The 27,562-nt window shown below is 55.3% G+C and overlaps 1 protein-coding gene across 1 annotated transcript in view; it reads left to right on the top strand.

The window, feature by feature from the left end:
• LOC132814007 (zinc finger protein 501-like) overlaps positions 1-13,661 on the top strand; it is a 48,193-nt gene extending 34,532 nt beyond the window's left edge. Inside the window, exons 2-3 of the mRNA XM_060823328.1 lie at positions 9,347-9,582; positions 12,643-13,661. Coding sequence (XP_060679311.1) covers positions 9,347-9,582; positions 12,643-13,571 — 1,165 coding nt within the window. The 3' untranslated portion in view covers positions 13,572-13,661. The remainder of the gene's footprint in view (positions 1-9,346; positions 9,583-12,642) is intronic.
• Positions 13,662-27,562: the final 13,901 nt, after the last annotated feature.

The following is a 27,562-nucleotide window of genomic DNA, read 5'->3' as shown; positions in this document are numbered from 1 at the left end:
CTCTGTATTCAACCCTGTGCTGCCCCTGTTCTGTCAGTGTTTGATACGGGACAGTGTAGAGGGAGCTTTCCTCTGTATCCAACCCTGTGCTGCCCCTGTTCTGTCAGTGTTTGATAGGGGAGAGTGTAGAGGGAGCTTTACTCTGTATCCAACCCTGTGCTGCCCCTGTTCTGTCAGTGTTTGATAGGGGAGAGTGTAGAGGGAGCTTTCCTCTGTATCCAACCCTGTGCTGCCCCTGTTCTGTCAGTGTTTGATACGGGAGAGTGTAGAGGGAGCTTTCCTCTGTATCCAACCCTGTGCTGCCCCTGTTCTGTCAGTGTTTGATAGGGGAGAGTGTAGAGGGAGCTTTACTCTGTATCCAACCCTGTGCTGCCCCTGTTCTGTCAGTGTTTGATACGGGACAGTGTAGAGGGAGCTTTCCTCTGTATCCAACCCTGTGCTGCCCCTGTTCTGTCAGTGTTTGATAGGGGAGAGTGTAGAGGGAGCTTTACTCTGTATCCAACCCTGTGCTGCCCCTGTTCTGTCAGTGTTTGATAGGGGAGAGTGTAGAGGGAGCTTTACTCTGTATCCAACCCTGTGCTGCCCCTGTTCTGTCAGTGTTTGATACGGGACAGTGTAGAGGGAGCTTTACTCTGTATCCAACCCTGTGCTGCCCCTGTTCTGTCAGTGTTTGATACGGGAGAGTGTAGAGGGAGCTTTACTCTGTATCCAACCCTGTGCTGCCCCTGTTCTGTCAGTGTTTGATAGGGGACAGTGTAGAGGGAGCTTTCCTCTGTATCCAACCCTGTGCTGCCCCTGTTCTGTCAGTGTTTGATACGGGACAGTGTAGAGGGAGCTTTACTCTGTATCCAACCCTGTGCTGCCCCTGTTCTGTCAGTGTTTGATAGGGGACAGTGTAGAGGGAGCTTTACTCTGTATCCAACCCTGTGCTGCCCCTGTTCTGTCAGTGTTTGATAGGGGAGAGTGTAGAGGGAGCTTTACTCTGTATCCAACCCTGTGCTGCCCCTGTTCTGTCAGTGTTTGATACGGGACAGTGTAGAGGGAGCTTTCCTCTGTATTCAACCCTGTGCTGCCCCTGTTCTGTCAGTGTTTGATACGGGAGAGTGTAGAGGGAGCTTTACTCTGTGTCCAACCCTGTGCTGCCCCTGTTCTGTCAGTGTTTGATACGGGACAGTGTAGAGGGAGCTTTACTCTGTGTCCAACCCTGTGCTGCCCCTGTTCTGTCAGTGTTTGATAGGGGACAGTGTAGAGGGAGCTTTACCCTGTATCCAACCCTGTGCTGCCCCTGTTCTGTCAGTGTTTGATAGGGGACAGTGTAGAGGGAGCTTTACTCTGTATCCAACCCTGTGCTGCCCCTGTTCTGTCAGTGTTTGATACGGGACAGTGTAGAGGGAGCTTTACTCTGTATCCAACCCCGTGCTGCCCCTGTTCTGTCAGTGTTTGATACGGGACAGTGTAGAGGGAGCTTTCCTCTGTATCCAACCCTGTGCTGCCCCTGTTCTGTCAGTGTTTGATTCGGGACAGTGTAGAGGGAGCTTTACTCTGTATCCAACCCCGTGCTGCCCCTGTTCTGTCAGTGTTTGATACGGGAGAGTGTAGAGGGAGCTTTCCTCTGTATCCAACCCTGTGCTGCCCCTGTTCTGTCAGTGTTTGATAGGGGACAGTGTAGAGGGAGCTTTCCTCTGTATTCAACCCTGTGCTGCCCCTGTTCTGTCAGTGTTTGATACGGGACAGTGTAGAGGGAGCTTTCCTCTGTATCCAACCCTGTGCTGCCCCTGTTCTGTCAGTGTTTGATAGGGGACAGTGTAGAGGGAGCTTTCCTCTGTATTCAACCCTGTGCTGCCCCTGTTCTGTCAGTGTTTGATAGGGGAGAGTGTAGAGGGAGCTTTCCTCTGTATTCAACCCTGTGCTGCCCCTGTTCTGTCAGTGTTTGATACAGGACAGTGTAGAGGGAGCTTTCCTCTGTATCCAACCCTGTGCTGCCCCTGTTCTGTCAGTGTTTGATACAGGACAGTGTAGAGGGAGCTTTCCTCTGTATCCAACCCTGTGCTGCCCCTGTTCTGTCAGTGTTTGATTGGGGACAGTGTAGAGGGAGCTTTACTCTGTATCCAACCCTGTGCTGCCCCTGTTCTGTCAGTGTTTGATACGGGACAGTGTAGAGGGAGCTTTACTCTGTATCCAACCCTGTGCTGCCCCTGTTCTGTCAGTGTTTGATACGGGACAGTGTAGAGGGAGCTTTCCTCTGTATCCAACCCTGTGCTGCCCCTGTTCTGTCAGTGTTTGATAGGGGAGAGTGTAGAGGGAGCTTTCCTCTGTATCCAACCCTGTGCTGCCCCTGTTCTGTCAGTGTTTGATAGGGGACAGTGTAGAGGGAGCTTTCCTCTGTATCCAACCCTGTGCTGCCCCTGTTCTGTCAGTGTTTGATACGGGACAGTGTAGAGGGAGCTTTACTCTGTATCCAACCCTGTGCTGCCCCTGTTCTGTCAGTGTTTGATACGGGACAGTGTAGAGGGAGCTTTCCTCTGTATCCAACCCTGTGCTGCCCCTGTTCTGTCAGTGTTTGATACGGGACAGTGTAGAGGGAGCTTTACTCTGTATCCAACCCTGTGCTGCCCCTGTTCTGTCAGTGTTTGATACGGGACAGTGTAGAGGGAGCTTTACTCTGTATCCAACCCTGTGCTACCCCTGTTCTGTCAGTGTTTGATAGGGGAGAGTGTAGAGGGAGCTTTACTCTGTATCCAACCCTGTGCTGCCCCTGTTCTGTCAGTGTTTGATAGGGGAGAGTGTAGAGGGAGCTTTACTCTGTATCCAACCCTGTGCTGCCCCTGTTCTGTCAGTGTTTGATAGGGGAGAGTGTAGAGGGAGCTTTACTCTGTATCCAACCCTGTGCTACCCCTGTTCTGTCAGTGTTTGATAGGGGACAGTGTAGAGGGAGCTTTACTCTGTATCCAACCCTGTGCTGCCCCTGTTCTGTCAGTGTTTGATACGGGACAGTGTAGAGGGAGCTTTACTCTGTATCCAACCCTGTGCTGCCCCTGTTCTGTCAGTGTTTGATACGGGACAGTGTAGAGGGAGCTTTCCTCTGTATCCAACCCTGTGCTGCCCCTGTTCTGTCAGTGTTTGATAGGGGAGAGTGTAGAGGGAGCTTTACTCTGTATCCAACCCTGTGCTGCCCCTGTTCTGTCAGTGTTTGATATGGGACAGTGTAGAGGGAGCTTTCCTCTGTATCCAACCCTGTGCTGCCCCTGTTCTGTCAGTGTTTGATACGGGACAGTGTAGAGGGAGCTTTCCTCTGTATCCAACCCTGTGCTGCCCCTGTTCTGTCAGTGTTTGATAGGGGACAGTGTAGAGGGAGCTTTCCTCTGTATCCAACCCTGTGCTGCCCCTGTTCTGTCAGTGTTTGATACGGGACAGTGTAGAGGGAGCTTTCCTCTGTATCCAACCCTGTGCTGCCCCTGTTCTGTCAGTGTTTGATACGGGACAGTGTAGAGGGAGCTTTCCTCTGTATCCAACCCTGTGCTGCCCCTGTTCTGTCAGTGTTTGATATGGGACAGTGTAGAGGGAGCTTTCCTCTGTATCCAACCCTGTGCTGCCCCTGTTCTGTCAGTGTTTGATAGGGGACAGTGTAGAGGGAGCTTTACTCTGTATCCAACCCTGTGCTGTCCCTGTTCTGTCAGTGTTTGATACGGGACAGTGTAGAGGGAGCTTTCCTCTGTATCCAACCCTGTGCTGCCCCTGTTCTGTCAGTGTTTGATATGGGACAGTGTAGAGGGAGCTTTCCTCTGTATCCAACCCTGTGCTGCCCCTGTTCTGTCAGTGTTTGATTGGGGACAGTGTAGAGGGAGCTTTACTCTGTATCCAACCCTGTGCTGCCCCTGTTCTGTCAGTGTTTGATATGGGACAGTGTAGAGGGAGCTTTACTCTGTATCCAACCCTGTGCTGCCCCTGTTCTGTCAGTGTTTGATACGGGACAGTGTAGAGGGAGCTTTACTCTGTATCCAACCCTGTGCTGCCCCTGTTCTGTCAGTGTTTGATACGGGACAGTGTAGAGGGAGCTTTCCTCTGTATCCAACCCTGTGCTGCCCCTGTTCTGTCAGTGTTTGATAGGGGAGAGTGTAGAGGGAGCTTTACTCTGTATCCAACCCTGTGCTGCCCCTGTTCTTTCAGTGTTTGATACGGGACAGTGTAGAGGGAGCTTTCCTCTGTATCCAACCCTGTGCTGCCCCTGTTCTGTCAGTGTTTGATACGGGACGGTGTAGAGGAAGCTTTCCTCTGTATCCAACCCTGTGCTGCCCCTGTTCTGTCAGTGTTTGATACGGGACAGTGTAGAGGGAGCTTTCCTCTGTATTCAACCCTGTGCTGCCCCTGTTCTGTCAGTGTTTGATAGGGGAGAGTGTAGAGGGAGCTTTCCTCTGTATCCAACCCTGTGCTGCCCCTGTTCTGTCAGTGTTTGATACGGGACAGTGTAGAGGGAGCTTTACTCTGTATCCAACCCTGTGCTGCCCCTGTTCTGTCAGTGTTTGATACGGGAGAGTGTAGAGGGAGCTTTCCTCTGTATCCAACCCTGTGCTGCCCCTGTTCTGTCAGTGTTTGATACGGGACAGTGTAGAGGGAGCTTTACTCTGTATCCAACCCTGTGCTGCCCCTGTTCTGTCAGTGTTTGATACGGGACAGTGTAGAGGGAGCTTTCCTCTGTATCCAACCCTGTGCTGCCCCTGTTCTGTCAGTGTTTGATACGGGACAGTGTAGAGGGAGCTTTACTCTGTATCCAACCCTGTGCTGCCCCTGTTCTGTCAGTGTTTGATAGGGGACAGTGTAGAGGGAGCTTTACTCTGTATCCAACCCTGTGCTGCCCCTGTTCTGTCAGTGTTTGATAGGGGAGAGTGTAGAGGGAGCTTTACTCTGTATCCAACCCTGTGCTGCCCCTGTTCTGTCAGTGTTTGATACGGGAGAGTGTAGAGGGAGCTTTACTCTGTATCCAACCCTGTGCTGCCCCTGTTCTGTCAGTGTTTGATAGGGGAGAGTGTAGAGGGAGCTTTACTCTGTATTCAACCCTGTGCTGCCCCTGTTCTGTCAGTGTTTGATACGGGACAGTGTAGAGGGAGCTTTACTCTGTATTCAACCCTGTGCTGCCCCTGTTCTGTCAGTGTTTGATACGGGACAGTGTAGAGGGAGCTTTACTCTGTATCCAACCCTGTGCTGCCCCTGTTCTGTCAGTGTTTGATAGGGGAGAGTGTAGAGGGAGCTTTACTCTGTATCCAAGCCTGTGCTGCCCCTGTTCTGTCAGTGTTTGATAGGGGAGAGTGTAGAGGGAGCTTTCCTCTGTATCCAACCCTGTGCTGCCCCTGTTCTGTCAGTGTTTGATAGGGGAGAGTGTAGAGGGAGCTTTACTCTGTATCCAACCCTGTGCTGCCCCTGTTCTGTCAGTGTTTGATATGGGACAGTGTAGAGGGAGCTTTCCTCTGTATCCAACCCTGTGCTGCCCCTGTTCTGTCAGTGTTTGATACGGGACAGTGTAGAGGGAGCTTTCCTCTGTATCCAACCCTGTGCTGCCCCTGTTCTGTCAGTGTTTGATACGGGACAGTGTAGAGGGAGCTTTCCTCTGTATCCAACCCTGTGCTGCCCCTGTTCTGTCAGTGTTTGATAGGGGAGAGTGTAGAGGGAGCTTTACTCTGTATCCAACCCTGTGCTGCCCCTGTTCTGTCAGTGTTTGATAGGGGACAGTGTAGAGGGAGCTTTACTCTGTATCCAACCCTGTGCTGCCCCTGTTCTGTCAGTGTTTGATAGGGGGGAGTGTAGAGGGAGCTTTACTCTGTATCCAACCCTGTGCTGCCCCTGTTCTGTCAGTGTTTGATACGGGACAGTGTAGAGGGAGCTTTACTCTGTATCCAACCCTGTGCTGCCCCTGTTCTGTCAGTGTTTGATACAGGACAGTGTAGAGGGAGCTTTACTCTGTATCCAACCCTGTGCTGCCCCTGTTCTGTCAGTGTTTGATACGGGACAGTGTAGAGGGAGCTTTACTCTGTATCCAACCCTGTGCTGCCCCTGTTCTGTCAGTGTTTGATAGGGGAGAGTGTAGAGGGAGCTTTACTCTGTATCCAACCCTGTGCTGCCCCTGTTCTGTCAGTGTTTGATACGGGACAGTGTAGAGGGAGCTTTACTCTGTATCCAACCCTGTGCTGCCCCTGTTCTGTCAGTGTTTGATACAGGACAGTGTAGAGGGAGCTTTACTCTGTATCCAACCCTGTGCTGCCCCTGTTCTGTCAGTGTTTGATACGGGACAGTGTAGAGGGAGCTTTACTCTGTATCCAACCCTGTGCTGCCCCTGTTCTGTCAGTGTTTGATACGGGACAGTGTAGAGGGAGCTTTACTCTGTATCCAACCCTGTGCTGCCCCTGTTCTGTCAGTGTTTGATACGGGAGAGTGTAGAGGGAGCTTTACTCTGTATCCAACCCTGTGCTGCCCCTGTTCTGTCAGTGTTTGATACCGGACAGTGTAGAGGGAGCTTTCCTCTGTATCCAACCCTGTGCTGCCCCTGTTCTGTCAGTGTTTGATAGGGGAGAGTGTAGAGGGAGCTTTACTCTGTATCCAACCCTGTGCTGCCCCTGTTCTGTCAGTGTTTGATACGGGAGAGTGTAGAGGGAGCTTTACTCTGTATCCAACCCTGTGCTGCCCCTGTTCTGTCAGTGTTTGATACCGGACAGTGTAGAGGGAGCTTTCCTCTGTATCCAACCCTGTGCTGCCCCTGTTCTGTCAGTGTTTGATACCGGACAGTGTAGAGGGAGCTTTCCTCTGTATCCAACCCTGTGCTGCCCCTGTTCTGTCAGTGTTTGATAGGGGAGAGTGTAGAGGGAGCTTTCCACTGTATCCAACCCTGTGCTGCCCCTGTTCTGTCAGTGTTTGATACGGGACAGTGTAGAGGGAGCTTTACTCTGTATCCAACCCCGTGCTGCCCCTGTTCTGTCAGTGTTTGATAGGGGAGAGTGTAGAGGGAGCTTTACTCTGTATCCAACCCTGTGCTGCCCCTGTTCTGTCAGTGTTTGATAGGGGACAGTGTAGAGGGAGCTTTCCTCTGTATCCAACCCTGTGCTGCCCCTGTTCTGTCAGTGTTTGATACGGGACAGTGTAGAGGGAGCTTTACTCTGTATCCAACCCTGTGCTGCCCCTGTTCTGTCAGTGTTTGATAGGGGAGAGTGTAGAGGGAGCTTTACTCTGTATCCAACCCTGTGCTGCCCCTGTTCTGTCAGTGTTTGATACGGGAGAGTGTAGAGGGAGCTTTACTCTGTATCCAACCCTGTGCTGCCCCTGTTCTGTCAGTGTTTGATACAGGACAGTGTAGAGGGAGCTTTCCTCTGTATCCAACCCTGTGCTGCCCCTGTTCTGTCAGTGTTTGATAGGGGAGAGTGTAGAGGGAGCTTTCCTCTGTATCCAACCCTGTGCTGCCCCTGTTCTGTCAGTGTTTGATACGGGACAGTGTAGAGGGAGCTTTCCTCTGTATCCAACCCTGTGCTGCCCCTGTTCTGTCAGTGTTTGATACGGGAGAGTGTAGAGGGAGCTTTCCTCTGTATCCAACCCTGTGCTGCCCCTGTTCTGTCAGTGTTTGATACAGGACAGTGTAGAGGGAGCTTTCCTCTGTATCCAACCCTGTGCTGCCCCTGTTCTGTCAGTGTTTGATAGGGGACAGTGTAGAGGGAGCTTTCCTCTGTATCCAACCCTGTGCTGCCCCTGTTCTGTCAGTGTTTGATAGGGGACAGTGTAGAGGGAGCTTTCCTCTGTATCCAACCCTGTGCTGCCCCTGTTCTGTCAGTGTTTGATAGGGGACAGTGTAGAGGGAGCTTTCCTCTGTATCCAACCCTGTGCTGCCCCTGTTCTGTCAGTGTTTGATAGGGGAGAGTGTAGAGGGAGCTTTACTCTGTATCCAACCCTGTGCTGCCCCTGTTCTGTCAGTGTTTGAAACGGGACAGTGTAGAGGGAGCTTTACTCTGTATCCAACCCTGTGCTGCCCCTGTTCTGTCAGTGTTTGATACGGGACAGTGTAGAGGGAGCTTTCCTCTGTATCCAACCCTGTGCTGCCCCTGTTCTGTCAGTGTTTGATAGGGGAGAGTGTAGAGGGAGCTTTACTCTGTATCCAACCCTGTGCTGCCCCTGTTCTGTCAGTGTTTGATAGGGGAGAGTGTAGAGGGAGCTTTACTCTGTATCCAACCCTGTGCTGCCCCTGTTCTGTCAGTGTTTGATACGGGACAGTGTAGAGGGAGCTTTACTCTGTATCCAACCCTGTGCTGCCCCTGTTCTGTCAGTGTTTGATAGGGGAGAGTGTAGAGGGAGCTTTACTCTGTATCTAACCCTGTGCTGCCCCTGTTCTGTCAGTGTTTGATAGGGGACAGTGTAGAGGGAGCTTTACTCTGTATCCAACCCTGTGCTGCCCCTGTTCTGTCAGTGTTTGATAGGGGAGAGTGTAGAGGGAGCTTTCCTCTGTATCCAACCCTGTGCTGCCCCTGTTCTGTCAGTGTTTGATACGGGAAAGTGTAGAGGGAGCTTTACTCTGTATCCAACCCTGTGCTGCCCCTGTTCTGTCAGTGTTTGATACCGGACAGTGTAGAGGGAGCTTTACTCTGTATCCAACCCTGTGCTGCCCCTGTTCTGTCAGTGTTTGATACGGGACAGTGTAGAGGGAGCTTTACTCTGTATCCAACCCTGTGCTGCCCCTGTTCTGTCAGTGTTTGATACGGGACAGTGTAGAGGGAGCTTTACTCTGTATCCAACCCTGTGCTGCCCCTGTTCTGTCAGTGTTTGATACGGGACAGTGTAGAGGGAGCTTTACTCTGTATCTAACCTACTGTCCCTGGGAGTGTTTGATGGGGGACAGTGTTGAGGGAGCTTTACTGTGTTTAACCCCCCTGTCCCTGGGAGTGGGGGCAGTGTAGAGGGAGCTTTACCCAGTATCTAACCCCCTGTCCCTGGGAGTGGGGGGACAGTGTAGAGGGAGCTTTACCCAGTATCTAACCCCCTGTCCCTGGGGGTGGGGTCAGTGTAGAGGGAGCTTTACTGTGTTAAACCCCCCTGTCCCTGAGTGGGGGGACGGTGTAGAGAGAGCTTTACTCTGTATCTAACCCCCTGTCCCTGGGAGTGGGGGACAGTGTAGAGGGAGCTTTACTCTGTATCTAACCCCCTGTCCCTGGGAGTGGGGGCAGTGTAGAGGGAGCTTTACCCAGTATCTAACCCCCTGTCCCTGGGAGTGGGGGACAGTGTAGAGGGAGCTTTACTCTGTATCTAACCCCCTGTCCCTGGGAGTGGGGGACAGTGTAGAGGGAGCTTTACTCTGTATCTAACCCCCTGTCCCTGGGAGTGGGGACAATTCCAGGGTTTGCGCAGGCGCGCTAGAGGAGACGGTGTCGGCGCCGTTGTCGACGCGCAGGCGCGGAAGCGCCGGCACCGACGCATGCGCTGCCGCACCACCCTCCCCGGCCGCCATTTTCCCGCCGAGAGGAAGGAGGGCGACGTGCCGCATCGTCGCCGGTAGCGGCCGGGCCACTCCGCGGCGGCCTCTCAAACACCGGCAGCGGCATCGCGAAGTGGCAATCGGTAAGCGACCGGAGCGTGGAGCGTCTCCCGGCTCCGCCTTCCGCCGAGCCAGCGGCCTACCCGTCTCCGGAATAGGGCGGTTGCACCCGCGCGGGGCAGTGTGGGTAAAGCGGCCGCCATTCCTCCCCATTGACTCCCACTTTATCTCTCAAATGATTGATTATCTCGCGAATATGAACATTTTCACCCCATTTTCCCGAAGATTATTGTTGATTATTAATGTCACATCGATTATCACACTAATTCCCGCCTTAATCTTAAACTTAGTCACGATTATTTTGCTGAGATGGTCATTTAGGTCGCCAAGACTGGGTTGGGATATCTGGGTCAGCATGGACGGGTTGGACCGAAGGGTCTGTTTCCGTGCTGTACATCTCCATGACTATCACGCACTCCCCAGCCTGACTTTCTCATCTTCGCATCAGCTGCAAGCGTTGCACTTGTTTGGTCTTAGGACTCAGTGATGTATGCTGAAAAATGTGTTGCTGGAAAAGCGCAGTAGGTCAGGCAGCACCGCCCTCTTGACCTGCAGTCTTCTTCCTGACCTCTCCGCCCCCACCCCCCACTCCGGCCTATCACCCTCACCCTCCTTCCACCTATCGTTTTCCCAGCGCCCATCCCCCAAATTCCCTCCCCCCCCACCCCTTACCTTTTATCTCAACCTGCTTGGCACATCAGCCTCATTCCTGATGAAGAGCTTATGCCCGAAACGTCGATTCTCCTGCTCCTTGGATGCTGCGCTTTTCCAGCAACACATGTTTCAGCTCTGATCTCCAGCATCTGCAGTCCTCACTTTCTTCCTCAGTGATGTATGTACAAGGGCTCAGCGCCTTTCGTTTTAACCAATAGGCAATAGGTGCAGGAGTAGGCCATTCTGCCCTTCGAGCCTGCACCACCATTCAATATGATCATGGCTGATCATCCTTAATCAGTATCCTGTTCCTGCCTTATCTCCATAACCCTTGATTCCACTATCCTTGAGAGCTCTATCCAACTCTCTCTTAAATGAATCCAGAGACTGGGCCTCCACTGCCCTCTGGGGCAGAGCATTCCACACAGCCACCACTCTCTGGGTGAAGACGTTTCCCCTCATCTCTGTCCTAAATGGTCTACCCCGTATTTTTAAGCTGTGTCCTCTGGTTCGGCACTCACCCATCAGCAGAAACATGTTTCCTGCCTCCAGAGTGTCCAATCCTTTAATAAGCTTATATGTCTCAATCAGATCCCCTCTCAGTCTTCTAAACTTAAAGGTATACAAGCCCAGTTGCTTCAGTCTTTCAGTGTAAGGTAATCCCGCCATTCCAGGATTTGACCTTGTGAACCTACGCTGCACTCCCTCAATAGCCAGAATGTCTTTCCTCAAATTTGGAGACCAGAACTGCACACAGTACTCCAGGTGTGGTCTCACCAGGGCCCTGTACAGCTGCAGAAGCACCTCTTTGCTTCTATACTCAATTCCTCTTGTTATGAAGGCCAGCATGCTATTAGCCTTCTTCACTACCTGCTGTACCTGCATGCTTACCTTCATTGACACCCGCCGTTGGGACTATCTCGTGCGATGCAGAATGAGCCACCCATTGTTCAGTTACATTATGTCCTTAATCCCAGTCAACATTTGTGTGTTCAGTTTTGCTGCCAGGCCTATCCCTTGGCACTTCACCGAATTTAAAGATACCATCTACCGCACTTGCCTTATCCATCTTTGAGTTAAGGAGTCTTACAGACCCTTCGGTCCAACCCAACATAATCCCGAATGAATCCAATCCCACCTGCCAGCACCCGGCCCATATCCCTCCAAACCCTTCCTATTCATATACCCATCCAAATGCCTCTTAAATGTTGTAATTGTACCCTCCTCCACCACATCCTCTGGCAGCTCATTCCATACACATACCACCCTCTGTGTGAAAAAGTTGCCCCTTAGGTCTCTTTTATATCTTTCCCCTCTCACCCTAAACCTATGCCCCTCTAGTTCTGGACTCCCCCACCCCAGGGAAAACACTTTGCCTATCTATCCTATCCATGCCCCTCATAATTTTGTAAACCTCTATAAGGTCACCCCTCAGCCTCCGACGCTCCAGGGAAAACAGCCCCAGCCTGTTCAGCCTCTCCCTGTAGCTCAGCTCCTCCAACCCTGGCAACATCCTTGTAAATCTTTTCTGAACCCTTTCAAGTTTCACAACATCTTTCCGATAGGAGGGAGACCAGAATTGCACGCAATATTCCAACAGTGGCCTCTAACCAATGTCCTGTACAGCTGCAACATGACCTCCCAACTCCTGTACTCAATACTCTGACCAATAAAGGAAAGCAGACCAAACACTGCATTTGCCATTTCCTCTGAACGTTTGTTCCGAATGTGAAACATCCTGTGCGTGAAAACGTTGCAGCTCATTTCTTTTGAAAAATCGACGTCCCCTCACCGTCCGATGTGTGCCAAGATTAGAGTGCGGTGCTAGAAAAGCACAGCTGGGTCAGGCAGCGTCCGAGGAGCAGGAAAGCACATTAAAACTTGTGTGCCCCTAAGTCTCGAAATCCCACACCCCAGGGGAAAGGCAACTACAATTAGCTTTATCGTGATTTGATAAACTTCTGTTAGGTCACATCTCAACCCCGTGCTCTGTTTGGGAAAAAAAAGACGCAGCCTACCCAGTTTATGCCCATGTATCATTCCTTCCCTAACTGGCAGCATCCTGGAAAATCTCTCCTGCTTGATAATATCCTTCTTAGTGAGAAGACTTTGGAGTTCTGATTGAGGTTCTGGATGGAGGGTCACTCACTGAGCTGGAAGGCTCGTTCTGCCAGCAAACCCACACAGCCGGGATATCTGTCCTGTCCCTGGGTGAGCAGGTCTGGAGACGGTACTCCATCAGAGACCCCAACAAAAGGCCAGACCCCGCACTTATCCAGACGGAACGCTGCTGCGCAGCCCATTGACTCATTTGATCAAGATCCCTTTGCAAACGGGAGAAACCTCCCCTCCCCACCATGTGCCGGTTTTGGGTGAGTTCACCGCGGTGAATCTTCGGGTGACGTTAACAGTCTCGCTCCTCCTGTCAGGGCAGGCGATGGAAGGCGAGGGGCAGCGGCGGGCGCCGGAGGACCCACCTGGACCCTCGGGCGAAAGGGCGGACCCCAGTTTCCAGTGCTCGGAGTGTGGCAAGCTGTTTCGCTGGGCGTGCGTGCTGGAGACGCACCGGAGATACCACAGCGGCGAGCGGCCCTTCGAGTGCCCGGTCTGCGGCAAGGGCTTCGCCACCTCTGGCAACTTGGCGGACCACCAGCGGGCGCACAGCGGCGAGCGGCCCTTCCGGTGCGGGCTGTGCGGCAAGTGCTTCATCTCGTCCAGCAACCTCATCGCGCACCGCCGCACCCACACCGGCGAGCGGCCCTACAAGTGCACCGTCTGCGGCAAGGGCTTTGCCGCGTCGCCGAACCTGGCCGTGCACCAGCGCACCCACACCGGCGAGCGGCCCTACCGCTGCGCCGACTGCGGCAAGGCCTTCGCCGAGTCCGGCAAGCTGTCGCGGCACCGGCGCACCCATGGCGGCCGGAGGCCCTTTGCCTGCCCGGTGTGCGGCCGCGGCTTCCTGGAGCAGGGCCGGCTGGCGCAGCACGAGCTACTGCACGCCGGCCACCGCCCCTTCGGCTGCGGCGCCTGCGGCAAGGGCTTCGCCAGCGCCGGCGGCCTCCTGGCGCACCAGCGCACCCACACCGGCGAGCGGCCCTTCCGCTGCCCCTCCTGCGGCAAAGGCTTCGTCACCGCCAGCAACCTGAGCGCCCACCGGCGCACCCACACCGGCGAGCGGCCCTTCCGCTGCGCCTCCTGCGGCCGGGCCTTCCTGGAGCCCAGCAAGCTGGCCCGTCACCGGCGCACCCACACCGGCGAGCGGCCCTTCCTGTGCTCCGCCTGCGGCAAAGCCTTCACCCGTGCCGGCTCGCTGCGCAGCCACCAGCGGTTGCACGGCGCCGCGGCGGTGACCCTCTGAGCGTGCCGCGACGCGGTGCCCCCCTATTCGCGGAGACGAACCAGCGCAGAGACAAGACCCTTCGGTCCAACCGGTCCCTGGCAGCCCAACCGAACCCACTCCCCGTTTGCCAGCACTTGGCCCCATCTCCCACTGAACCCCCGTCCTGTCCACGTTCTCCCTCCCCCCGTCCTTTTCAATGTTGTCATTGTACCAGCCCCCCCACCCACCTCGTTCCGCACACGCACCACCCTCTGAGGTTAAAGGTTATCCCTCGGGTCCCTTTTAAATCTTTCCTGTCCCACCTTTTAGTTTTTGACTCCCCCCGCCCTGGCTGTATGTCCCATCCCTCGTGAGTTTATAAACCTCTATAAGGTCGCCCCCCCACCTCCAGGGAAAACGGCCCCCAGCCTCTCCCTGCAGCTCAAACCCCTCCAATCCTGGCGTCATACCCCGAGGGGTCCCCCTTACCCACTCCCTCAGCACTGACCCTCCGACAGTGCCCACTCCCTCAGCACTGACCCTCCGACAGTGCCCGCTCCCTCAGCACTGACCCTCCGACAGTGCCCACTCCCTCAGCACTGACCCTCCGACAGTGCCCACCCCCTCAGCACCGACCCTCCGACAGTGCACACCCCCTCAGCACCGACCCTCCGACAGTGCCCACCCCCTCAGCACTGACCCTCCGACAGTGCCCACTCCCTCAGCACTGACCCTCCGACAGTGCCCACCCCCTCAGCACCGACCCTCCAACAGTGCCCACTCCCTCAGCTCCGACCCTCCGACAGGGCCCACCCCCTCAGCACCGACCCTCCGACAGTGCCCACTCCCTCAGCACCGACCCTCCGACAGTGCCCGCTCTCTCAGCACTGACCCTCTGACAGTGACCGCTCCCTCAGCACTGACCCTCCGACAGTGACCGCTCCCTCAGCACTGACCCTCCGACAGTGCCCACTCCCTCAGCACTGACCCTCCGACAGTGCCCACTCCCTCAGCACTTAGCCTCTGACAGTGCCCACTCCCTCAGCACTGACCCTCCGACAGTGCCCACTCCCTCAGCACTTAGCCTCCGACAGTGCCCACTCCCTCAGCACTTAGCCTCCGACAGTGCCCACTCCCTCAGCACTGACCCTCTGACAGTGCCCGCCCCCTCAGCACTGACCCTCCGACAGTGCCCACTCCCTCAGCACTGACCCTCCGACAGTGCCCACTCCCTCAGCACTGACCCCCCGACAGTAAGGTGAGGGTGTGTGGCATCACAGAGCCCCTGACACAAACTGGGATGGATGGGTATCATTGGGCACCCACCCTCTGCTGCTCAGAGTCCCACCAGGCGCAGAGGAAGAGGGTTATGGTTGGTGGAGGGTCACACATCCCAGCTCCAGGGTATCTCTGCAGGAGTCCCTCAGGGTAGTGTCCCAGGCCCCAACCCTCCTTCCGCTGCCTCATCAATGCCCCTTCCCTCCAGCGTAAGGTCAGAAGTGGGAGGGGGTTCACCGATGGGCACACACAGAGTCCAGCCCCATTCGCCTGTCCCACAGATACTGAGATAGTCCGTGTCCAAATGCAGCAAGATCTGGGCAATACCCGGGGCTTGGGCTGACAGGTGGCAAGGAACATTCACGCCACCCAAATGCCAGGCTCTGACCATCACCAGTAAGGGAGAATCTAACCATCACCCCCTTGACGTTCAATGGTGTTACCGTCACTGAATCCCCCCTCCCCCCATCAACATCCTGGGGGTTCCCATTGAGAGAGAATCTAACCATCGCCCCCTTGATGTTCAATGGTGTTACCGTCACTGAATCCCCCCTCCCCCCACTATCACCATCCTGGGGGTTCCCATTGAGAGAGAATCTAACCATCGCCCCCTTGATGTTCAATGGTGTTACCGTCACTGAATCCCCCCTCCCTCCCCCCACTATCACCATCCTGGGGGTTCCCATTGGGAGAGAATCTCACCATCGCACCCCCCCTCCTTGATGTTCAGTGGTGTTCCCCTCAGTAAATCCCCCCCCCACTACCGCCAACATGCTGGCGGGACCACCAATGCCCCGAAACTGAATTGGACCCATCACAGAACCACCGCCGAGAGCAGGTGAGAGGCTGGGAATCCTGCCGGGAGGGGACTGCCCACCACCGACATCGCCAGAACCTGTCCACCCTCGCCAAGGCTCACCTCGGGAGAATGGCGGCACAGTGCCCGCTTGCCCGGGCGGGTGCGGCCAGCTCTCAGAGCGCCCGAGAAACCCCGCGCCGTCCGGGGACAGAGCAGCACGCTCTCCCCGAACCTCCAACACCGACGCCTGGACGGTCCGTAAGAGATTCACCGGGACTCCTTTCAAGGCACCGTCCAAATCCACGTCCCCTTCCATCTGTCAGGACTCGAGCAGCAGCTGAACGAGACCACCGGGAGATTCACTCGCCGTCACGACTTGGAAAGATGTCGCCGTTCCTTCACTGCGGCCGGGTCCAAATCGTGGATTTCCCTCCCGAATGGGGGTTGGGGGTTGGGGGGGGGGGGTCGGCTGACAGAAGGCGGACTGCAGCGGGTCCAGCAAGGGCAGCTCACCCCGCCCCCCCCCACCTGAGGCAACTAGGGACGAGGCACTAAACACTGACTCGGCCAGCGATGTGCATGTGCAATGATTCAATAAAAATGATATTCACAGGACGTTCACGGGAAGCTGCTAATATTTACAGAGTGTTTCCCCCTCCCCAGGGAGAGGGGGGGAGTGGGTGTTAATATTTACAGGGTCCCCCCGGGGGAGTGTGTGTTAATATTTACAGGGTCCCCCCGGGGGAGTGGGTGTTAATATTTACAGGGTCCCCCCGGGGGAGTGTGTGTTAATATTCACGGAGTCCCCCCGGGGGGAGTGGGTGTTAATATTTACAGGGTCCCCCCGGGGGAGTGTGTGTTAATATTTAAAGGGTCCCCCCCGGGAGAGTGTGTGTTAATATTTACAGGGTCCCCCCGGGGGAGTGTGTGTTAATATTTACAGGGTCCCCCCGGGGGAGTGTGTGTTAATATTTACAGGGTCCCCCCGGGGGGAGTGGGTGTTAATATTTACAGGGTCCCCCCGAGGGAGTGTGTGTTAATATTTACAGGGCCCCCCCGGGGGAGTGGGTGTTAATATTTACGGGGTCCCCCTGGGGGGAGTGGGTGTTAATATTTACAGGGTCCCCCCCGGGGGGAGTGTGTGTTAATATTTACAGGGTCCCCCCGGGGGGAGTGGGTGTTAATATTTACAGGGTCCCCCCGAGGGAGTGTGTGTTAATATTTACAGGGCCCCCCCGGGGGAGTGGGTGTTAATATTTACGGGGTCCCCCTGGGGGGAGTGGGTGTTAATATTTACAGGGTCCCCCCGGGGGAGGATGTGATAATATTTACAGGGTCCCCACAGAGGAGTGTGTGTTAATGTTTACAGGGTGTTCCCCCCCGGGGGGAGTGTGTGTTAATATTTACGTGTGTTAACATTCACAGGGTCTGTCAGTGTATGACACTCGGGTACAGTACCGGTGGGGACAGGTCTGTCCCTGTATAACACTGGGGTACAGTACTGGTGGGGACAGGTCTGTCTCTGTATAACACTGGGGTACAGTACTGGTGGGGACAGGTCTGTCTCTGTATAACACTGGGGTACAGTACTGGTGGGGACTGGTCTGTCCCTGTATAACACTGGGGTACAGTACTGGTGGGGACAGGTTTGTCCCTGTATAACACTGGGGTACAGTACTGGTGGGGACAGGTCTGTCACTGTATAACACTGGGGTACAGTACTGGTGGGGACAGGTTTGTCACTGTATAACACTGGGGTACAGTACCAGTGGGGACAGGTCAGTCACTGTATAACACTGGGGTACACTGCTGGTGGGGACAGGTCTGTCACTGTATAACACTGGGGTACAGTGCTGGTGGGGACAGGTCTGTCACTGTATAACACTGGGGTACAGTACGGGTGGGGACGGGTCTGTCGCTGTATAACACTGGGGTACAGTACTGGTGGGGACGGCTCTGTTGCTGTATAACACTGGGGTACACTGCTGGTGGGGACAGGTCTGTCACTGTATAACACTGGGGTACAGTGCTGGTGGGGACAGGTCTGTCACTGTATAACACTGGGGTACAGTACGGGTGGGGACATGTCTGTCACTGTATAACACTGGGGTACAGTACCGGTGGGGACGGGTCTGTCCCTGTATAACACTCGGCTACAGTACCGGTGGGGACAGATCTGTCACTGTATAACACTGGGGTACAGTACCGGTGGGGACGGGTCTGTCACTGTATAACACTGGGGTACAGTACCGGTGGGGACGGGTCTGTCACTGTATAACACTGGGGTACAGTGCCGGTGGGGACTGGTCTGTACCTGTATAACACTGGGGTACAGTGCCGGTGGGGACGGGTCTGTCCCTGTATAACACTGGGGTACAGTGCCGGTGGGGACGGGTCTGTCCCTGTATAACACTGGGGTACAGTACTGGTGGGGACAGGTCTGTCACTATAACACTGGGGTACAGTACTGATGGGGACAGGTCTGTCCCTGTATAACACTAGGGTACAGTACTGGTGGGGACGGGTCTGTCCCTGTATAACACTGGGGTACAGTGCTGGTGGGGACTGGTCTGTCCCTGTATAACACTGGGGTACAGTACCGATGGGGACAGCTCTGTCCCTGTATAACACTGGGGTACAGTGCTGGTGGGGACTTGTCTGTCCCTGTATAACACTGGGGTACAGTCCTGCTGGGGACAGCTCTGTCAGTGTATAACACTGGGGTACAGTACTGGTGGGGACAGGTCTGTCCCTGTATTACACTGGGGTACAGTACTGGTGGGGACGGGTCTGTCCCTGTATAACACTGGGGTACAGTACTGGTGGGGTCAGGTCTGGCCCTGTATAACACTGGGGTACAGTACTGGTGGGGACTGGTCTGTCCCTGTATAACACTGGGGTACAGTACCGGTGGGGACAGGTCTGTCCCTGTATAACACTGGGGTACAGTACTGGTGGGGTCGGGTCTGTCCCTGTATAACACTGGGGTACAGTACCGGTGGGGACAGGTCTGTCCCTGTATAACACTGGGGTACAGTACTGGTGGGGACATGTCTGTCCCTGTATAACACTGGAGTACAGTGCTGGTGGGGACAGCTCTGTCCCTGTATAACACTGGGGTACAGTGCTGGTGGGGACGGGTCTGTCCCTGTATAACACTGGGGTACAGTACTGGTGGGGACTGGTCTGTCCCTGTATAACACTGGAGTACAGTACTGGTGGGGACAGCTCTGTCCCTGTATAACACTGGGGTACAGTGCTGGTGGGGTCGGGTCTGTCCCTGTATAACACTGGGGTACAGTACCGGTGGGGACAGGTCTGTCCCTGTATAACACTGGGGTACAGTACTGGTGGGGACATGTCTGTCCCTGTATAACACTGGAGTACAGTACTGGTGGGGACAGCTCTGTCCCTGTATAACACTGGGGTACAGTGCTGGTGGGGACAGGTCTGTCCCTGTATAACACTGGGGTACAGTACTGGTGGGGACAGGTCTGTCCCTGTATAACACTGGGGTACAGTACCGGTGGGGACATGTCTGTCCCTGTATATCACTGGGGTACAGTACTGGTGGGGACAGGTCTGTCCCTGTATAACACTGGGGTACAGTCCTGCTGGGGACAGGTCTGTCCCTGTATAACACTGGGGTACAGTACCGGTGGGGACATGTCTGTCCCTGTATAACACTGGGGTACAGTACTGGTGGGGACAGGTCTGTCCCTGTATAACACTGGGGTACAGTACTGGTGGGGACAGGTCTGTCACTATAACACTGGAGTACAGTACTGATGGGGACAGGTCTGTCCCTGTATAACACTAGGGTACAGTACTGGTGGGGACGGGTCTGTCCCTGTATAACACTGGGGTACAGTGCTGGTGGGGACTGGTCTGTCCCTGTATAACACTGGGGTACAGTACCGATGGGGACAGCTCTGTCCCTGTATAACACTGGGGTACAGTGCTGGTGGGGACTTGTCTGTCCCTGTATAACACTGGGGTACAGTCCTGCTGGGGACAGCTCTGTCAGTGTATAACACTGGGGTACAGTACTGGTGGGGACAGGTCTGTCCCTGTATTACACTGGGGTACAGTACTGGTGGGGACGGGTCTGTCCCTGTATAACACTGGGGTACAGTACTGGTGGGGTCAGGTCTGTCCCTGTATAACACTGGGGTACAGTACTGGTGGGGACTGGTCTGTCCCTGTATAACACTGGGGTACAGTACCGGTGGGGACAGGTCTGTCCCTGTATAACACTGGGGTACAGTACTGGTGGGGTCGGGTCTGTCCCTGTATAACACTGGGGTACAGTACCGGTGGGGACAGGTCTGTCCCTGTATAACACTGGGGTACAGTACTGGTGGGGACATGTCTGTCCCTGTATAACACTGGAGTACAGTGCTGGTGGGGACAGCTCTGTCCCTGTATAACACTGGGGTACAGTGCTGGTGGGGACGGGTCTGTCCCTGTATAACACTGGGGTACAGTACCGGTGGGGACAGGTCTGTCCCTGTATAACACTGGGGTACAGTACTGGTGGGGACTGGTCTGTCCCTGTATAACACTGGGGTACAGTACCGGTGGGGACATGTCTGTCCCTGTATAACACTGGGGTACAGTACTGGTGGGGACAGGTCTGTCCCTGTATAACACTGGGGTACAGTACTGGTGGGGACAGGTCTGTCACTATAACACTGGGGTACAGTACTGATGGGGACAGGTCTGTCCCTGTATAACACTAGGGTACAGTACTGGTGGGGACGGGTCTGTCCCTGTATAACACTGGGGTACAGTGCTGGTGGGGACTGGTCTGTCCCTGTATAACACTGGGGTACAGTACCGATGGGGACAGCTCTGTCCCTGTATAACACTGGGGTACAGTGCTGTTGGGGACTTGTCTGTCCCTGTATAACACTGGGGTACAGTCCTGCTGGGGACAGCTCTGTCAGTGTATAACACTGGGGTACAGTACTGGTGGGGACAGGTCTGTCCCTGTATTACACTGGGGTACAGTACTGGTGGGGACGGGTCTGTCCCTGTATAACACTGGGGTACAGTACTGGTGGGGTCAGGTCTGTCCCTGTATAACACTGGGGTACAGTACTGGTGGGGACTGGTCTGTCCCTGTATAACACTGGGGTACAGTACCGGTGGAGACAGGTCTGTCCCTGTATAACACTGGGGTACAGTACTGGTGGGGTCGGGTCTGTCCCTGTATAACACTGGGGTACAGTACCGGTGGGGACAGGTCTGTCCCTGTATAACACTGGGGTACAGTACTGGTGGGGACATGTCTGTCCCTGTATAACACTGGAGTACAGTGCTGGTGGGGACAGCTCTGTCCCTGTATAACACTGGGGTACAGTGCTGGTGGGGACGGGTCTGTCCCTGTATAACACTGGGGTACAGTACCGGTGGGGACAGGTCTGTCCCTGTATAACACTGGGGTACAGTACTGGTGGGGACATGTCTGTCCCTGTATAACACTGGAGTACAGTGCTGGTGGGGACAGCTCTGTCCCTGTATAACACTGGGGTACAGTGCTGGTGGGGACGGGTCTGTCCCTGTATAACACTGGGGTACAGTACTGGTGGGGACTGGTCTGTCCCTGTATAACACTGGAGTACAGTTCTGGTGGGGACAGCTCTGTCCCTGTATAACACTGGGGTACAGTGCTGGTGGGGTCGGGTCTGTCCCTGTATAACACTGGGGTACAGTACCGGTGGGGACAGGTCTGTCCCTGTATAACACTGGGGTACAGTACCGGTGGGGACAGGTCTGTCCCTGTATAACACTGGGGTACAGTACCGGTGGGGACATGTCTGTCCCTGTATAACACTGGGGTACAGTACTGGTGGGGACGGGTCTGTCCCTGTATAACACTGGGGTACAGTGCTGGTGGGGACGGGTCTGTCCCTGTATAACACTGGGGTACAGTACTGGTGGGGACGGGTCTGTCCCTGTATTACACTGGGGTACAGTACTGGTGGGGACAGGTCTGTCCCTGTATAACGCTGGGGGACAGTACTGGTGGGGACAGGTCTGTCCCTGTATAACACTGGGGTACAGTACCGGTGGGGACAGGTCTGTCCCTGTATAACACTGGGGTACAGTACCGGTGGGGGACAGGTCTGTCCCTGTATAACACTGGGGTACAGTACTGGTGGGGGACAGGTCTGTCCCTGTATAACACTGGGGTACAGTACTGGTGGGGGACAGGTATGTCCCTGTATAACACTGGGGTACAGTACTGGTGGGGGACAGGTCTGTCCCTGTATAACACTGGGGTACAGTACTGGTGGGGGACAGGTCTGTCCCTGTATAACGCTGGGGGACAGTGCCGGTGGGGACGGGTCTGTCCCTGTATAACACTGGGGTACAGTACTGGTGGGGGACAGGTCTGTCCCTGTATAACACTGGGGTACAGTACCGGTGGGGGACAGGTCTGTCCCTGTATAACGCTGGGGGACAGTGCCGGTGGGGACAGCTCTGTCCCTGTATAACACTGGGGTACAGTGCCGGTGGGGACAGCTCTGTCCCTGTATAACACTGGGGTACAGTGCCGGTGGGGACGGGTCTGTCCCTGTATAACACTGGGGTACAGTACTGGTGGGGTCAGGTCTGTCCCTGTATAACACTGGGGTACAGTACTGGTGGGGACTGGTCTGTCCCTGTATAACACTGGGGTACAGTACCGGTGGGGACAGGTCTGTCCCTGTATAACACTGGGGTACAGTACTGGTGGGGTCGGGTCTGACCCTGTATAACACTGGGGTACAGTACCGGTGGGGACAGGTCTGTCCCTGTATAACACTGGGGTACAGTACTGGTGGGGACATGTCTGTCCCTGTATAACACTGGAGTACAGTGCTGGTGGGGACAGCTCTGTCCCTGTATAACACTGGGGTACAGTGCTGGTGGGGACTGGTCTGTCCCTGTATAACACTGGGGTACAGTACCGGTGGGGACAGGTCTGTCCCTGTATAACACTGGGGTACAGTACTGGTGGGGACAGGTCTGTCCCTGTATAACACTGGGGTACAGTACCGGTGGGGACATGTCTGTCCCTGTATAACACTGGGGTACAGTACTGGTGGGGACAGGTCTGTCCCTGTATAACACTGGGGTACAGTACTGGTGGGGACAGGTCTGTCACTATAACACTGGGGTACAGTACTGATGGGGACAGGTCTGTCCCTGTATAACACTAGGGTACAGTACTGGTGGGGACGGATCTGTCCCTGTATAACACTGGGGTACAGTGCTGGTGGGGACTGGTCTGTCCCTGTATAACACTGGGGTACAGTACCGATGGGGACAGCTCTGTCCCTGTATAACACTGGGGTACAGTGCTGTTGGGGACTTGTCTGTCCCTGTATAACACTGGGGTACAGTCCTGCTGGGGACAGCTCTGTCAGTGTATAACACTGGGGTACAGTACTGGTGGGGACAGGTCTGTCCCTGTATTACACTGGGGTACAGTACTGGTGGGGACGGGTCTGTCCCTGTATAACACTGGGGTACAGTACTGGTGGGGTCAGGTCTGTCCCTGTATAACACTGGGGTACAGTACTGGTGGGGACTGGTCTGTCCCTGTATAACACTGGGGTACAGTACCGGTGGAGACAGGTCTGTCCCTGTATAACACTGGGGTACAGTACTGGTGGGGTCGGGTCTGTCCCTGTATAACACTGGGGTACAGTACCGGTGGGGACAGGTCTGTCCCTGTATAACACTGGGGTACAGTACTGGTGGGGACATGTCTGTCCCTGTATAACACTGGAGTACAGTGCTGGTGGGGACAGCTCTGTCCCTGTATAACACTGGGGTACAGTGCTGGTGGGGACGGGTCTGTCCCTGTATAACACTGGGGTACAGTACCGGTGGGGACAGGTCTGTCCCTGTATAACACTGGGGTACAGTACTGGTGGGGACATGTCTGTCCCTGTATAACACTGGAGTACAGTGCTGGTGGGGACAGCTCTGTCCCTGTATAACACTGGGGTACAGTGCTGGTGGGGACTGGTCTGTCCCTGTATAACACTGGGGTACAGTACTGGTGGGGACTGGTCTGTCCCTGTATAACACTGGAGTACAGTACTGGTGGGGACAGCTCTGTCCCTGTATAACACTGGGGTACAGTGCTGGTGGGGTCGGGTCTGTCCCTGTATAACACTGGGGTACAGTACCGGTGGGGACAGGTCTGTCCCTGTATAACACTGGGGTACAGTACCGGTGGGGACAGGTCTGTCCCTGTATAACACTGGGGTACAGTACCGGTGGGGACATGTCTGTCCCTGTATAACACTGGGGTACAGTACTGGTGGGGACGGGTCTGTCCCTGTATAACACTGGGGTACAGTGCTGGTGGGGACGGGTCTGTCCCTGTATAACACTGGGGTACAGTACTGGTGGGGACGGGTCTGTCCCTGTATTACACTGGGGTACAGTACTGGTGGGGACAGGTCTGTCCCTGTATAACGCTGGGGGACAGTACTGGTGGGGACAGGTCTGTCCCTGTATAACACTGGGGTACAGTACCGGTGGGGACAGGTCTGTCCCTGTATAACACTGGGGTACAGTACCGGTGGGGGACAGGTCTGTCCCTGTATAACACTGGGGTACAGTACTGGTGGGGGACAGGTCTGTCCCTGTATAACACTGGGGTACAGTACTGGTGGGGGACAGGTCTGTCCCTGTATAACACTGGGGTACAGTACTGGTGGGGGACAGGTCTGTCCCTGTATAACACTGGGGTACAGTACTGGTGGGGGACAGGTCTGTCCCTGTATAACGCTGGGGGACAGTGCCGGTGGGGACGGGTCTGTCCCTGTATAACACTGGGGTACAGTACTGGTGGGGGACAGGTCTGTCCCTGTATAACACTGGGGTACAGTACCGGTGGGGGACAGGTCTGTCCCTGTATAACGCTGGGGGACAGTGCCGGTGGGGACAGCTCTGTCCCTGTATAACACTGGGGTACAGTGCCGGTGGGGACGGGTCTGTCCCTGTATAACACTGGGGTACAGTACTGGTGGGGACAGGTCTGTCCCTGTATAACACTGGGGTACAGTACCGGTGGGGACGGGTCTGTCCCTGTATAACACTGGGGTACAGTACTGGTGGGGGACAGGTCTGTCCCTGTATAACACTGGGGTACAGTACCGGTGGGGACGGGTCTGTCCCTGTATAACACTGGGGTACAGTACTGGTGGGGGACAGGTCTGTCCCTGTATAACACTGGGGTACAGTACCGGTGGGGACGGGTCTGTCCCTGTATAACACTGTATACAGTTATACAGTGGACGGTTTTGGAACACTGTCGGTTCCCCTGCCTGGGCTGGTGACTCTTTCCCAGCAAGGTATTTGGACGTGGGCATCAGATCACGAGACCGAATCCAGGGATAAATCTCTTTAACGGGGAGTTTCCTGAAGTTTTGTTTCTGCAGCTGTAAAGACCCTGCTGAGTTGGGGTCAGCAGTGACCACATTTTCAGACGCGTCCCGGGATGCTGTCTGTCAGTGGGTCGCTGTCGATCCTGGAGGGAACCCGCTCCATGCCACGTTCCTGCTCTGATCTCTCTCAGCAGGACGCGAGGACCGAAGACTCACTGAAGGAGGTTGTCCCGAGAAACCGTGTGTGTGTGTTGTACCAAATCTGCCCTGGAGCTCCCCCCCACGCCCCCACCCCGAGAGAAAGCAGGGCTGGCCAGCAGAGAAACCCATTTTGGATTCACTTGTGGGAATATGGGTAGCACTCGCTGAGCCTGGCATTTACCACCCATCCCTAATGCCCCCTCCCCAAAAATACACTGAGCTGCCTTCTTGGACCCAGAGCAGTTACCCCAACCACATGTGTGTGACATAGGGACCCCCATACACCCCCACCTCATGTGTGTGACATAGGGACCCCCATACACCCCAACCACATGTGTGTGACATAGGGACCCCCATACACCCCCACCTCATGTGTGTGACATAGGGACCCCCATACACCCCAACCACATGTGTGTGACATAGGGACCCCCATACACCCCAACCACATGTGTGTGACATAGGGACCCCCACCTCATGTGTGTGACATAGGGACCCCCATACACTCCCCCATCGTCATGTCCTCGGGGAGGATATTCCAAGACTTTCCTGTTCGGGATGGGGATTGGATTGGAGGGGAGCGTGCAGCTGGGAGGGAGGGTGGGGTGTTCCCACGTACCTTCTGCCCCCCCTGTCCTTCCAGAGGGAAGTGGCCTCGAAAAGTGCTGCCTGAGGATCTTTGGTGAGTTTCTCCAGCGCGTCTAGTACAGGGTACACACACACACACACCGCTGTTCCTGAATGTCGGAGGAGGGGGGGGGGGGGGCAGGGAGGGAGCGAGGGGATGTTTGTGGATGTGGTGCCAATAGAGGAGGGGGCTAACTTGTCCCTGGATGGTGTCAAGATTCCCCGAGTGTTATTGGAGGCTGCCCCCATCCAGGGAACGTGGGGAGTTTTCCCTCACATTCCTGACTTGTGTTTCATTGACAGTGGACAGGCTTTAGGGGTGGGGTGGGGGGGGACCATTGAACGTCAAGGGGGCGATGGTTAGATTCTCTCTCAATGGGAATCCCCCAGGATGTTGATAGTGGGGGGAGGGAGGGGGGATTCAGTGACAGTAACACCATTGAACGTCAAGAGGGCGATGGTTAGATCTCTCTCAATGAGAACCCCCAGGATGTTGATAGTGGGAGGGGAGGGGGGATTCAGTGACGGTAACACCATTGAACGTCAAGAGGGCGATGGTTAGATCTCTCTCAATGAGAACCCCCAGGATGTTGATAGTGGGAGGGGAGGGGGGATTCAGTGACGGTAACACCATTGAACGTCAAGAGGGCGATGGTTAGATTCTCTCTCAATGAGAACCCCCAGGATGTTGATAGTGGGAGGGGAGGGGGGATTCAGTGACGGTAACACCATTGAACGTCAAGAGGGCGATGGTTAGATTCTCTCTCAATGGGAACCCCCAGGATGTTGATAGTGGGGGGGGGGGGGGGGGGGGGGAGGGGGGATTCAGTGACGGTAACGCCATTGAACGTCAAGGGGGTGATGGTGAGATTCTCTCTCAATGGGAACCCCCAGGATGTTGATAGTGGGGGAGGAGGGTGGGATTCAGTGATGGTAACACCATTGAACGTCAAGGGGGCGATGGTTAGATTCTCCCTTACTGGTGATGGTCAGAGCCTGGCATTTGGGTGGCGTGAATGTTCCTTACTACTTGTCAGCCCAAGCCCCGGGTATTGCCCAGATCTTGCTGCATTTGGACACGGACTATCTCAGTATCTGTGGGACGGGCGAATGGGGCTGGACTCTGTGTGTGCCCATCGGTGAACCCCCTCCCACTTCTGACCTTACGCTGGAGGGAAGGGGCATTGATGAGGCAGCGGAAGGAGGGTTGGGGCCTGGGACACTACCCTGAGGGACTCCTGCAGAGATACCCTGGAGCTGGGACGTCTGACCCTCCACCAACCATAACCCTCTTCCTCTGCGTCTGGTGGGACTCTGAGCAGCAGAGGGTGGGTGCCCAATGATACCCATCCATCCCAGTTTGTGTCAGGGGCTCTGCGATGTCCCGGATCCAGCCCCCATACCAAGAGCTGTACCTCTCCCCTTCTGGAATCCAGCTCGGTTTGTCGGCGTGTGACCCAAGGCTGGAAGGAGGTCAGGAACTGAGTGACCCTGGGGGAACTGAGCGGGTCATTACTGACCGGGTGCTGCCTGCTAGTGACCCCCTTCCCTCACTTCACTGCCCAGGGAAAGGAGACCGCTGGGGGTGGAAAGGAATGGGCCAGGTCGGATCTGCAACCGGCTACTTCCGTACAGGACAGCCCTGGGCAACGTTTCACACCGGCCGGTCCTTGCCAGGGTCTATCGGGAACTGGAGCAGCTTGGGAGGGGCACGTCCCGCAGCACAAGCCTTC

The sequence above is a fragment of the Hemiscyllium ocellatum genome, unplaced genomic scaffold (genome assembly GCF_020745735.1).
Source record: "Hemiscyllium ocellatum isolate sHemOce1 unplaced genomic scaffold, sHemOce1.pat.X.cur. scaffold_607_pat_ctg1, whole genome shotgun sequence".
Taxonomy (NCBI): domain Eukaryota; kingdom Metazoa; phylum Chordata; class Chondrichthyes; order Orectolobiformes; family Hemiscylliidae; genus Hemiscyllium; species Hemiscyllium ocellatum.
This window is presented reverse-complemented; position numbering and strand designations above follow the sequence as displayed.